The sequence below is a fragment of the Leopardus geoffroyi genome, chromosome B4 (assembly GCF_018350155.1).
Source record: "Leopardus geoffroyi isolate Oge1 chromosome B4, O.geoffroyi_Oge1_pat1.0, whole genome shotgun sequence".
NCBI classification, from domain to species: domain Eukaryota; kingdom Metazoa; phylum Chordata; class Mammalia; order Carnivora; family Felidae; genus Leopardus; species Leopardus geoffroyi.
Window position 1 is genome coordinate 76,649,168 of NC_059341.1, and position 13,428 is coordinate 76,662,595.

General features: G+C 47.4%; 1 protein-coding gene across 1 annotated transcript; it reads left to right on the top strand.

Annotated features, from left to right (window-relative positions):
- The first annotated feature begins 1,721 nt into the window (after positions 1–1,721).
- LOC123591567 (tubulin alpha-1C chain) lies at positions 1,722–9,522 on the top strand. The gene is made up of 4 exons (XM_045466040.1): positions 1,722–1,871; positions 4,772–4,994; positions 5,138–5,286; positions 8,437–9,522. The coding sequence occupies exons 1-4, from the start codon at positions 1,869–1,871 to the stop codon at positions 9,409–9,411; spliced, it is 1,350 nt and encodes a 449-aa protein (XP_045321996.1). The 5' UTR covers positions 1,722–1,868; the 3' UTR covers positions 9,412–9,522.
- The last annotated feature ends 3,906 nt before the right edge of the window (positions 9,523–13,428 follow it).

Consider the following 13,428-nt stretch of genomic DNA (forward strand, 5'->3'; position numbering starts at 1 on the left):
GAGGGGCAGAGAGAGAGGGAGACACAGAATCGGAAACAGGCTCCAGGCTCTGAGCCATCAGCCCAGAGCCCTACGCGGGGCTCGAACCCACGGACCGCGAGATCGTGACCTGGCTGAAGTCGGACGCTTAACCGACTGCGCCACCCAGGCGCCCCTCTTCAGTATTTTTCTATAGCAACTCTTCACCCTCTAATGAATTTTATGATTTACTTATTTACTGTGTTCATTGTCTTTCTTCCCGATCCCTCCTAGAACATAGGCTCTACGAGCAGAGATCTGTCAATTTTGTTCACCTACCTATTCCCAAGAACCTAGAAACTATGCTGAATATATTTGTGGAATGCATTAAAAAGGTGAAATGCTTTACTAATTAAGAGTAAAATATTTGGCAACAGACCAAGATGCTAATTATTCCAACTTTCAGAATATCCTGCCACACAATAAGTAATAGGTACGCAATAAACATTTAATGATGGAACTATGGTATTGTAATTTGAAAAGGAGTCTCTGCATATATTTCCAACAGCATTCATTTTGTGTGAGTTGGAGTGTATCTGGAGTTCTGCCTATTCTGTATCTAAAACCCAGTTTTTCCTGTCATTTTGCCTTTTTCTACTTCAGGGAAAATCCCTATAACCTCTATTATGTATAGCAGTCACTTTTGTTCTCTAAATATTCCCATAAACTCTATCATCCAGAGATGGTGGAGAACTAAGATAACATGATGAAGTTGCAGAGAAAGAATAACAACTGAAAGAAAAAGGCTGCTTCTGAGAAGTAAACCATTGCAGGGAGGGTCAACACGGTATATTTAGCACGAGGCAGTACAAGGTAATGAGGGCTTATGGGCAGCCCCATTATTCTAGCTGTGTGGCCTCAAACTTGTTGAATTCCTCCGAGCCCTAGTTTCCCCATCTGTAAAATGAGGATAACTCACAGCGTCGCAAGGATGAAATGTGATTGATATAGTGTGAAAAACCAACTACTCTGAATAGTAAGCGATAAAAAATGGAAGCTATTACTATAACGAACCGAAAAACCTGCTTTTGCACCAACTGGAAGATTGTTGTTAGAGACGAAGAGTTCATTTAAAAGAATGTGGGAAAACGAGTAAAAAAAAAAAAAAAAAAAAAAACACAAGCAAAAAGATGAGAATATGGGCTTCAGGCCGGCTGGTGGTAATTAAGGGCTGGGAGGGGGCGCAAGGACTTCTCTCTCCAGAATCCCACAGCTGCACGGGAGCCGGCGCCAGGGCTGTGCAGGGCGTAAGCGGCGGCCCCGCAGGCCAGGCCCCGCCTCGCTGGGAGGTGCGCAGCGGGGACTGGCTGTGGGTTTCGCAGGGCCGCCGCTCGAGGGTCCGGAGACCGGCGGGAGGGGCTGCGCTCCCTATACTCCGCCCGTTTTTCCCTGAGGTTTTGCACGCGACGCCCCCCGCACCCGCTGAGGACTGCGCAGATGCTTTGCCTCCCTTCTTCCAGTCTCAGTCCCCAGACTCTTCCCCGCCCCATCCGCCCTTCCCTGGCCCCAGGACGTCTCCTCCCTTCGTAGATCTGGCTCTCTCCGAAGAGTTTGGTTTGAACTTTTGAACCCACCAATCAGCGCCCGCGCCCCTCCTCTCTCCGCCGGAGGGTGCGATGGGGTGTCCCTCCCGGCGCCGCGGGACTTGGAGGCGGGGCCGCGGCGGCCGGGGCGGGGCCAGGTGCCCGCCCCCTGGCCACGTGGCCGGGGAAGGGGGTATATAGAGTCCCTCGCGGCGGCGCAACCTCTTACTACTTCTCCCCCGGACTCCTTGGTAGTCTGTCAGTGGGAGAGCCTTCTCGCCGTCCCCTCGCCGCCTTCAGCCTCAAGGAACCCTACAAGTCTTAGTCATGGTGAGTGGGGGTCCTTGGGACGTGGCGTGGGTGTGAGAGCAGTCCGAAGGGGCGGGGGAGCCCGGGTGCAGGTGGGACGCAGCCGAGCAAACTTGCTTCTGATGGCCAGGCTGGGAAAGCCGAGTTCACCCGCAAACTCCTCTTCGGGCTCGAAAACGCGGCCAGGACACTGCCCTTGGTGGGAGTGGAAAGCCCTCCTGATCCTAGAAGGCATCGCCCCAGGGCCCGCCACAGCCTAAGGCAGACCGGGAAGCCTTCACACCGGCCCCCCCAAGGACTTGTGGAAACGAAAAATCCCTCCCCTCCATTTCCGTCAGTGACCTACCTCACCTTCCCACTACCTACCGCCCTGGAACACTAGGTGCGCTCCAGCTCCCAAGGTGCCTACGCTCCCTGCGCCCGCTCTCCAGCGCCCGGTGACTGCCTGCTGAGTCACCTGTGGCTGGTCTCTGGGGAGAGCTTCCAATTGCATCAGTCCACCTGAGAGATGTGAACAGGCTGCTCCTTTTAAGGGAACTCTTAACTGTCACGTCTAATTTTGCGTTTCTGTGTTAACTTAGTGGGGCGTTTATAGCTGAAGCTTGGTACTTAAGCCAGGTTTTTAAAAAACTAGTCCGTGAAGAGATATTTTCGTATAAAACCTCTGAGCAAACTAGTACTAACAACGTGTTCTTGGAGGTCTGTTGGAGGTCAACCTAAAATAAGCCGTACTTTTAAACTAGTATTTGTGTATCAAATGTTTCAAAATAGTATCTTTAAAGAAAAGGGGATACAGTGAACAGACCAGCCACCTCTTCAGAGACTACCACAGCTGTTAAAAAAACTAAGTCTGACTGTAACAACTTGCTTGAGTGCTTTTCACCAAGCAGACAAAAACAAAAACAAAAACAAAAACAAAAACAAAAAAACCTGGTAAAAGTGCGATTCAGAAAGTAGTAGGACTGTTTAAAGGGCAGGAGAGCAATGATTTAGGCAAACACTGGCTAAGTTAATAGTTTGGATTTTTTGTTGTTGTTTTTTTTTTTTTTTTTTTTTTTTTTTTTTTAATTTTTTTTTTTCAACGTTTATTTATTTTTGGGACAGAGAGAGACAGAGCATGAACGGGGGAGGGGCAGAGAGAGAGGGAGACACAGAATCGGAAACAGGCTCCAGGCTCTGAGCCATCAGCCCAGAGCCCGATGCGGGGCTCGAACTCACAGACCGCGAGATCTTGACCTGGCTGAAGTCGGACGCTTAACCGACTGCGCCACCCAGGCGCCCCTGTTGTTTTGTTTTTTAATTAGAGACAGGGGCTGGTTATCCAGTGAAAGTTAGACTAAGTGACTCTATCACCTGTGTCTCACTTCATCCCCCGAGTGGCCAGGGGAGAGTGGAGAAAGTCTAAAGGAGAAAGCTGTTGAGACTGCTGCCCAATGAAAGTGTTTTGGGCTCAAAAATCCATCAAAGAAACCCTTCATTAGAATGAAAGGTTCTTCTCAAAAACTTTATCTCCTTGGGCCTGGGGCTGTCATGGGCAGATCTCTCCAGCTTTCTCAGGCTGTAAAATTTCCAAAGTCCAGTTAAAGGTAAACAGGATGCAATTATAAATACTCATGGACTCATTAGAATAAACAACTCCCCTTTCTCCCATAGCCCTAGACCTGGGCGAGTAGACTCAGGTCATAATGAGCCAAGTGATGTGGTTAGAAGACCATGGTTGTTTTATGAGTGTATGTGGAAATGAGGGGACCATAAGTCAAAGGTTGTGAGTGATTGGGGTTTTTATTATCTCCGGTTATGAAAGTAGGACCTTTGAGATCTTAGCGGTGTTGAGTTTTCTTTAACTAGTTTCCTGTTAGCAGCTTCGAAGAACTCGAAACCCTCCTATTCGGGGAAAATGTAATGGGAGATATTTGGTATCAATTTTGAAAGTCCTCTGTCACTCTCCAAAGTAGCTAATCTGACTTATGATGAAATATAATAAACACCCATTTTTTCTGTTTTCCTCTTAAATCTGGGGGTATGGACTCTACGTTCATGGCCTTATTTTACTGAGCAGGAATGAATTTGGTAACTTACAGATGATCTTGTTCATCAAGTAAAAGAAAACATTTTCCCAATATCGTTAAATTCTTGGCACCATAGACTTTTCCACAGTGCCAGAGATACATGTATGTATGTTTTGGTAGGAAACAGCGAATTTCTTAAGCTATTAGTAAAGTTTTGTTGACACTTTCAGCTTTTATTACCATGTGTCTCCACCACCACCCCCTACTGAAGATTTGTTGATAGTGAAGGAAAAATGTTCTTCCTTACGATTAAGTTCTTCCACAGAGTTAAAAAGCTGCCTCTGACCACAGTTTTTAAAATACAGCTAACTGCTGCTTATCTGGCATTTTTTCCATGAGTCATATGGCTATAGTTTGCTGGTTTAAGCTGGTTTTAAAGGGAGAGGGAGAAGCTCTTGTCTTTTAAAGAATAGGATTAAAGAGGGACCAGAATGAGCTCGACAGTTATACAATCACATGGAATGAATCAGAGCTGGAAGGGGGAATTTTGCATGCCTTTAAGGAATTGGCAGGCATATTTCCCAGGAGCTGGGGGAAATGTATTGCTGTGGAACAGTTTAGGTCTTTCTAAAATGGTAGAAACCTGACCTTGAATATCTAATGTGACTACAAAGCAAGAGTCTGATCTCTGGTCTTGCCTAGTAGTTCATTAACATATCTTTGGTTTTGCAAAGCATTTTCTCTGAATTAGTCAGCAAAGACTGTTGCTTGTGAAATAAACCCTGGGCAGGAGTGGCTTCCAGAAAGGTGACTTTCTATCCTGAAGGTTAATTAGTCATTTAGGTGTGAGTCATTCCTAAACATCCCATCTGATGTGTCATATTCTGACATTTTCCTTTCTTCTTCCCACAGCGTGAGTGCATCTCCATCCACGTTGGCCAGGCTGGTGTTCAGATCGGCAATGCCTGCTGGGAGCTCTATTGCCTGGAACACGGCATCCAGCCCGATGGCCAGATGCCAAGTGACAAGACCATTGGGGGAGGAGATGACTCCTTCAACACCTTCTTCAGTGAGACGGGCGCTGGCAAGCATGTGCCCAGGGCAGTGTTTGTAGACCTGGAACCCACAGTCATTGGTGAGTTGGCCTCAGTAACCCAAGGGAGATCTCAGGGCTCTTGAGACAGGAGGTCTGTCGTGAGGGCTCCATTGACACCGTGGGGTGGAGCAGGCGTGTGCAGGTTGTGAGTGACGGGTGGCTGCTTTGTTTTTCTCTTCCAGATGAAGTTCGCACTGGCACCTACCGCCAGCTCTTCCATCCTGAGCAGCTCATCACGGGCAAGGAAGATGCTGCCAATAACTATGCCCGAGGGCACTACACCATCGGCAAGGAGATCATCGACCTTGTCTTGGACCGAATTCGGAAACTGGTAAACATAGTGTTTTATTTAATATACATATATAAGTTTTAAGTGTATTTATTTTGAGAAAGAGTGGGAGAGTGTGAGTGGGGGAGGGACAGAGAGAGAGGGAGAGAATCCCAAGCAGGCTCAGCTCTGACAGCTTGATCCCATGACCTGAGCCAAAATCAAGAGTCAGACACTCAACTGACTGAGACACCCAGGTGCCCCAATGTAGTGTTTTATTTAAAGTGAGATGAGAATGTTCTCTTACAGTTTTAAGGGAGACCAAATTATAAGAATCATTCTTTGTATCCTAAAATGAACCTTTGAGTGCTCAGTAAGTAACCAGACTTTATTTTTTAAAATTTTTTATTAAAAAAAAAAAAATTTTTTTAATTTTATTTAATTTTGAGAGATAGTGGGGGGCGGGGGGGGAGCAGAGAGAGAGGGAGACACAGAATCCAAAGCAGGCTCCAGGCTCTGAGCTGTCAGCACAGAGCCTGATGTGGGGCTTAAACCCATGAACGGAGATCATGACCTGAGCTGAAGTCGTATGGTTAACTGACTGAGCCACCCAGGCACCCCAGGTAACCAGACTTTTTAAATCAGATGGTCCTGTGTTATGGAACAACTATTTAGGTCAGGGTTAAATGCTCTATTGCCTATTTCTATGTGTTATAAAGCAGACTTGGGCAAATGCTTAAGGCAGGGCAGTTTACCTAAAGTGAAGGTGAGAACCAGGGAGCTGTAGCAGTTTGACATTTAAGACCATTAAACATCCTTATTCATATTAATCAAGCAGCTTCCCTGCTTCAAGCTAAGAATGCCCCCTTTTAGGTTATCTTAGTGACATTGAGTGAGAAGGTGGCAGACTCCGAAATGTAACTAATTGATCAAACTCCTAAAAAAAATATATGTATATATATATTTTATATGTATTTTAAAAATATGTCTATCAGAGTTGGTGCCTTATGTTGATACAGAAAGTACAGAGCACGAGAAGCCAGTATAACACTGACTAGAAATGGTGGACGCTGGAATCTTCCAACAACATTGAAAGTGCAATCAAGGGAGCTCCCTTATTATGGAAGCTAGTGTCGTCCTTGAAACTTGGAAAGTATTGAAATGTACTCACAGAAAGTAGTATGCTTGCTTTTCCACTAGAGCTCAGACCCATGTGAACCGGCACTGTGGCAGAAAAATCTTAGGCAGCAGTATTCACATCAGTAAAAGTCGATAAGTAAATGTTCTGTTAGGATCATTTTATTTATTTTTTAAATATTTATTTTTGAGAGCAAGCATGCATGTGAGCGAGAGAGGGAGGGAGAGCGAGAATCCCAAGCAGGCTTCGCACTGTCAGCATAGAACCTGACTCAAGGCTTGAACACAAGAACCGTGGTCACAAGAACCGTGAGATTATGACCTGAGCCAAAATCAAGAGTCAGACGCTTAAAACCAACTGAGCCACCCAGACGCCCCTGGATCATTTTATGTTCAGAGTCTGGTATCCAGATGACTCTACTCCTTAGGCATGTGGGCAGCTTGTAAGTAATTAACCAAAAATCAAGAATAAAGGCTTTGGTAGAGTAGTTTGTCCAGAAAATCACATTCTAAGCCTGGCCACAACTGGTCTAGTCTAAAAAGAATGACTTTGCATCATTCACAGCTTCATACTTTTCCAGGTGCTTATCACACCCTTCCTAGCAAAATTGGGGTAATGGTTCTATGTTTATAAATCAAGCTTCAGCTACAAGCACTGACTTGGAAATCAGGACCTGCCTTTAGGGGCAAATAAACCTAGTAAAACCCATCAAGGGTTCTGGAGTAAAGTTGATTAACTACCAAAATAATTGTATTTGTCCTTAGTATTATTACTGTGTCCATAGGAGGCTGAGTGGATTTAATTGGTAGACCAGAGTCTGCCCTGTACATTGATCCCAGAGTATGGACCCACAGGAGAAGTACAGTGAGGGATTGGTAGAGAATTCCACAAATCTCAGCACTTCTTTTTTTTTTTTTTTTTTTTAATATTTATTTATTTTTGAGACAGAGCATGAGCAGGGGAGGGGCAGAGAGAGAGAGGGAGACACAGAATCTGAAGCAGGCTCCAGGCTCTGAGCTGTCAGCACAGAGCCCGGGGCTCGAACTCGTCAACTGCGAGATCATGACCTGAGTCGAAGTTAGACACTCAACCAACTGAGCCACCCAGGCACCCCTCAGCACTTCTGAGAAGTGAGGATTGTCAGCAGAAGACTTTGAAAAGTCAAAAATCAATGCTTTCACAGAATGGTAGTTTGCTAACTGGAATAGCTCAGTTAAGTGGTGAAAAGCCCCACTGACATTAGGTCTCATGGTCCTATCATAGTAAATCACCTTTTTCAGAATCAATAGGCTCTCTGATAACTAGTGCTTACTGTGCCAAACACTGTTCCACGTACTCATTTAATTCTCAGTGACCTGATGGAGATTACTATTCTCAATAAACGCGAAGACGGAGATTGAGAAATAAATTTGGTCAAAGCCACACAGCAGGGAACTGGTAGAGCCGGATCCAGACTCAGCCTGACTCCCAACACCAGTGCATTGGAACTCGGCTATTCTGTGTTACTCCAGCTCAGAAAGCAGCTGCCAGATCTTTCTAAGACTTCTATTGTATGGGGCTGGTGGTCCCAGGCCTGCCCTTGGTAGCTCTCCAGCTGCTGAAAAGTCATACTCGTTCTGCAGTCACAGCAAGGGCACCAGCGGTTGCTTTCCCAGTCGCTAAACTTGGGCCTTGCATCCATTCCAGACCTCATGATTCCTCTGCCTGTGGAAATGAAAATAGTTCATTTTTAAATAGCCGTTTAGCAGATTTCTGCCCCCCCCTCCCCGCCCCCCGGAATTGTGAAAAGTTTCTCTGAATCTTAGCACTTAGAAGCTCTTTATGACTGCTTTCTTTGCAAATATTGTTCAGGAGATTAAAAAAAATCTCGATCAGGGGTGCCTGGCTGTCTCAGTTGGAAGAGCATATAACTCTTGATCTCCGGGTCATGAGTTTGATCTCCACGTTGGGTGTAGAAATTACTTAAATAAATAAAAACTTTAAAAAAAAAAAAATTCGATCAATGTAATTATGGATTCAAAGAAGTCATTGCAGCTTTCACCAAGGCTAAATTAAAACTTTTTTTTTTTTTGCAGGCCGACCAGTGCACGGGTCTCCAGGGCTTCTTGGTTTTCCACAGCTTTGGAGGGGGAACTGGTTCCGGGTTCACCTCCCTGCTGATGGAACGTCTCTCTGTCGATTATGGCAAGAAGTCCAAGCTGGAGTTCTCCATTTACCCAGCCCCCCAGGTTTCCACTGCTGTCGTTGAGCCCTACAACTCCATCCTCACTACCCACACCACCCTGGAGCACTCTGATTGTGCCTTCATGGTAGACAACGAGGCCATCTATGACATCTGTCGTAGAAACCTCGATATCGAACGCCCAACCTACACTAACCTTAACCGCCTTATTAGCCAGATTGTGTCTTCCATCACTGCTTCCCTCAGATTTGATGGAGCCCTGAATGTGGATCTGACAGAATTCCAGACCAACCTGGTGCCCTATCCCCGCATCCACTTCCCTCTGGCCACATATGCCCCTGTCATCTCTGCTGAGAAAGCCTACCATGAACAGCTTACTGTAGCAGAGATCACCAATGCGTGCTTTGAGCCAGCCAACCAGATGGTGAAATGCGACCCCCGCCATGGTAAATACATGGCTTGCTGCCTGTTGTACCGTGGTGATGTGGTTCCCAAAGATGTCAATGCTGCCATTGCCACCATCAAGACCAAGCGTACCATCCAGTTCGTGGACTGGTGCCCCACTGGCTTCAAAGTTGGCATTAATTACCAGCCTCCCACTGTGGTACCTGGTGGAGACCTGGCCAAAGTACAGCGAGCTGTGTGCATGCTGAGCAACACCACAGCCATTGCTGAGGCCTGGGCTCGCCTGGACCACAAGTTTGACCTGATGTATGCCAAGCGTGCCTTTGTTCACTGGTATGTGGGTGAGGGCATGGAGGAAGGAGAGTTTTCTGAGGCCCGTGAGGACATGGCTGCCCTTGAGAAGGATTATGAGGAGGTTGGAGCAGATAGTGCTGAGGGAGAGGATGAGGGTGAAGAGTATTAACCTGTCCTCTACAATTTTATACTCTGTTGTCTTGGGACTGTCTTATTTCTGTTCTGGAAGCTGTCCACTGTGGCCCCAACTTGTCAATAAAAGTGATGTTTCTATTTTAAATGTCCAGCTGGCTTCTGTATCGCAGTAAGTACTAGCCTCACTTATTTAAGGCCAGTTGGGGATGGGGGAGGCTGGCAGATGGTCTGCCCAGTCATTTGATCAACATTTCAAGTGGCTTCGGTGTGCCACACACTGTGCTTAGTGGCTTGTCTGTTTCACTTAAGACCTGGATTGATGGGTGGTGATAAAATCCTATTGTAAATGAGGCAGCAGGCTTAGATTGGGCCATTGTTTCTCAAATTTCAATGTGGATGTGAATCAATGTGGATGTGAATCACCCAGGGTTGCCTGGGTGGCTCAGTTGGTTAAGTGTCCGGCTTTGTCTCAGTTCATGATCTCACAGTTCGTTGGTTTGAGCCCTGCCTGCATTGGACTCCATGCTGAGAGCTCAGAGGCTGGAGCCTGCTTCAGATTGTCTCCCTCTCTCTGCCCCTCCCCTGCCCACGCTCTGTGTGTGTCTCTCTTTCAAGAAGAAACATTAAAAAAAATTTTTTTTAGGTAATGTAGATCCAAATCTGTAGCTTCAAAGTGAAGCTTTAGATATTTCATTTATTTTTTTTTTTTTAATTTTTTTTTTCAACGTTTATTTATTTTTGGGACAGAGAGAGACAGAGCATGAACGGGGGAAGGGCAGAGAGAGAGGGAGACACAGAATCGGAAACAGGCTCCAGGCTCTGAGCCATCAGCCCAGAGCCCGACGCGGGGCTCGAACTCACGGACCGCGAGATCGTGACCTGGCTGAAGTCGGACGCTTAACCGACTGTGCCACCCAGGCGCCCCTAGATATTTCATTTAAAAAAAATATTTATTTTGAGAAAGCATGAGTGGGGAGGGGCAGAGAAGGGTTCAGAGGATCTGAAGGGGGCTCTGCGCTGACAGCAGAGAGCCAACCCAGGGCTGGAACCCACAAACTGAGATCATGACCTGAGCTGAAGTCAAGACACTTAACCAACCGAGCCACCCAGGCGCCCCAAGATAATTGCATTTTTTTTTTTTTAACTTTTTGAAAGTTTATTTTGAGAGAGAGAGTGTGTGTATGGGGCGGGGGGAATCCCAAGTAGGCTCCATACCCGCACTGTCAGCGTGGAGCCAGGTGTGGGGCTCAAACCCACAAACTGTGAGATTGTGACCTGAGCCGAAACCAAAAGTTGAATGCTTAACCAACTGAGCCACTCAGGTGCCCCAAGATCCTGCATTTTTTAACAAGCTTCTAGCTTCTGCTCTTGGTCTGCTGTGACTATGTGTGAAGTAGCAAGGGGTTAGGTAACATAATAGTAAGTGGGGGAGCCAAGTGATTCAAGAAACCAGCCAGACTTCCAGAACTGTTGCTGTCAGTATTTAATAGCCTATTAGAGTCACGTGGGAAGGGCTTGGAATCATGCTGATTTATTCTATACTTAACCAAAACCTGCAGTGACAAATAAGACTGTATTTTAAGAAGTTACTGTTTAGAGAAAGTGGAGCTGGCTGAGACAAAATTACAGTAGTCACAAGTTGTTACAGTATTGGTACTTGACCCAATTTATGTCGTGGGGAATATCTGCAGTAGCAAAATAAAGGAAAACTGAAGAGTGTGGGAAAGATTGCAGAGGAAAGATTCCCTAATTTGGACCCTTTTCCAAGTACATGTGAGGAGCAGTGTGGTTCTTGAGGGGGGCAGGAGAGACCTATGAGGTGAGGGTGGGGGAGGAAGAGGCAGGAACAGTGCGTGGCTGGAGAGCGTGGTGATGGGTATTCAGGTACCAGTCGCGGGGCTTAGAAGGTTGAACTGAGCAATGGAAAAGGGCTGAGCCTCATGAGGAAGGCTTGGGTGCTGGCCTGAGTGGGAATGCCAGACAAGTGGGAGGAAATGGAGGCTGGTACACAGCTCTGGGTGTGTTCACCTTTGCTCCGTGATGTCAGCCCATATTCCATTGGGGCTCAGTTGCCTTCTTTATTCTCCCCACTGGGATGTTTACTCCTGACACATCGCTCACTTCTGCCCCCTTACTGTTTGAGGAGAGCATCTAGTAAATAGGCAGGTTCTGTCTGGGAGCACTGTGCTGCTGCTTCCCCAAGATGTTTCAATTTTGTGGGCCTGGTCTCACAGCTTTTATCATGAGAGCAGTCACTGTCTTTTGCCCTTCAGGGCAAGGGCCAGCCCAGTCCCATCCTTGAGCACAAAGGCAGCTATTGCTACTTATCTGACGGGCCAGATTCCTCCTGCAGCCAGAGCATGGGGGGTCTGGGATAAAAATGAACCTTGGGAAGGCCAGGCAGCCCAGCCACCAGAGGGGCACCGGGATATTTTTCCCAATTTAGGAGATCTGCCAATTGCCACAGTTGGATGGAGCACTGGACGAAACTGGACACTCACATGTGAGAAGGAGTGGATTTACATCATCCAGCTTCAGCCGAGCGTGACACCTCATGGAACCTGAGAGGTCCATTCTCTAAGCCAGCGTTTCCCAAGCAGAGTGCCCTGAGAATGGGGTTTAGGGGTTACCAGGTCTTCAAACCAGCCTGTGAAACCTGAAGGTCCTGGGGCCAATCACCCCTGGCCAGGAACGACCCCTCTAATGACCTCCATAAGCCTTTACAGATAAATTATTTTCTGCATGTGACAAGATGTGAAAAAGGTTGGAAACCTTTAAGCAGCCCCAATGGTGTGGGGATGAAAGAAGGTGAGAGAAGATTTTAGTTGAGAAAAAATACTCCAGTAGGACAGAACCTGGGGAATTGGAAGAGCAAAGTGCCAGTGGTTGGGGAGGGATCTGTCCTTGCAATGATGATTCTTTTTCCCCTCCTCTGTTGGTGAGAGAGTGAATAGAAGTTAGCCTGCAGCAAGAACAATTACACCCCAAGGTCTAGGTCACTGCTTTGTGGCTGACAATCATCTGATCTGCCCTTGAGCACAAATGGAAAGTCTGGACTCAGATCGGCTGCCGTGGTTGATGCTGCTGAGGCTTGATGGGGATAAATGGAGAAAGCCTAAGAGTGCAGCCTTCGAGATTGGCCAGGGCCCCGGCCTCTGTGTGGACAGAGGCCTTAGGCTGCCGTCATCTGACCTGACCACAGGAGCAGACTTCTGCCCCCTGGAGGCTGCTGGCCACCGCGGGTCCAGTGGGCCGGGCATAGCTGCTTTGTTTGAGCCTGGGTGAGAGGAGAGAACGGCTGTGAGGGACGTGCCCTGGCTGTCTAACTCGTCCGTCCTGTGTTTGGGAAGCAGCTGGCAAATGCCTCTGCCCCAGGGGGAGCCTGTCAAACAGTCCGGGGCTGGTCCAGAGGTGGCCAGGTGGGTTCGAGCTTGGAGAGAGCCTGTCTTCAGGCCTCTGACTTCTGGAAGATGCGTGGCAACCCCAAGTGGGGCTGCAGGAGGAAGAGGAGGCTCTGTCAGGGTAGGAGCTCCCAACACCCTGCAAGGTGCTATTGTTACACCCGTTTCTACAGGCAAGGAAGCAGAAACTCAGAGAGCTTAAGTATCTAGCCTAAGGCCACAGAGCAAGTGGGCAAACTAAAATTTGACCCCAGAGCTCTGACTCCAAAGCCCTCACTCACTCCAGTCTGCCCAGTGGCCTCCCAGAGAAACCTGCCTGGCGGTGACTCCAGATCTGGAGGACAAGGGCCACATCCTGGGTGGTGTGGGCCTGACGCCCGTTCACGGAGCACTGGCTGGAGCCACAGCTGCAGAAGGGAGATCTTGTTATGCTGTTGATTGTCAGAGCGCTTTCTAGAAGCCCCGTTCCTGGGCCCAGGGGCAGCGTGAAGGTCCAGAGGGGCAAAGCCAGCTGGCTCCCACTATCCAGGCTGTAGCTTCCCCAGTGAAGGGGCTTTTTTCATCCAGGCTGCTCTCTGAGCTCAGTGAACCCATTCTTTTTTTTTTTTTTTTAATTTTTTTAATGTTTTTATTTTTGAGACAGAGAGAGA

What these genes read in the sequence shown, in the direction of transcription:
- LOC123591567 (XM_045466040.1), top strand. An exon ending in CCTGGAACCCACAGTCATTG is followed by an intron (nt 4,995 to 5,137) that starts GTGAGTTGGCCT and finishes TTTCTCTTCCAG; the next exon opens with ATGAAGTTCGCACTGGCACC. An exon ending in TGGACCGAATTCGGAAACTG is followed by an intron (nt 5,287 to 8,436) that starts GTAAACATAGTG and finishes TTTTTTTTGCAG; the next exon opens with GCCGACCAGTGCACGGGTCT.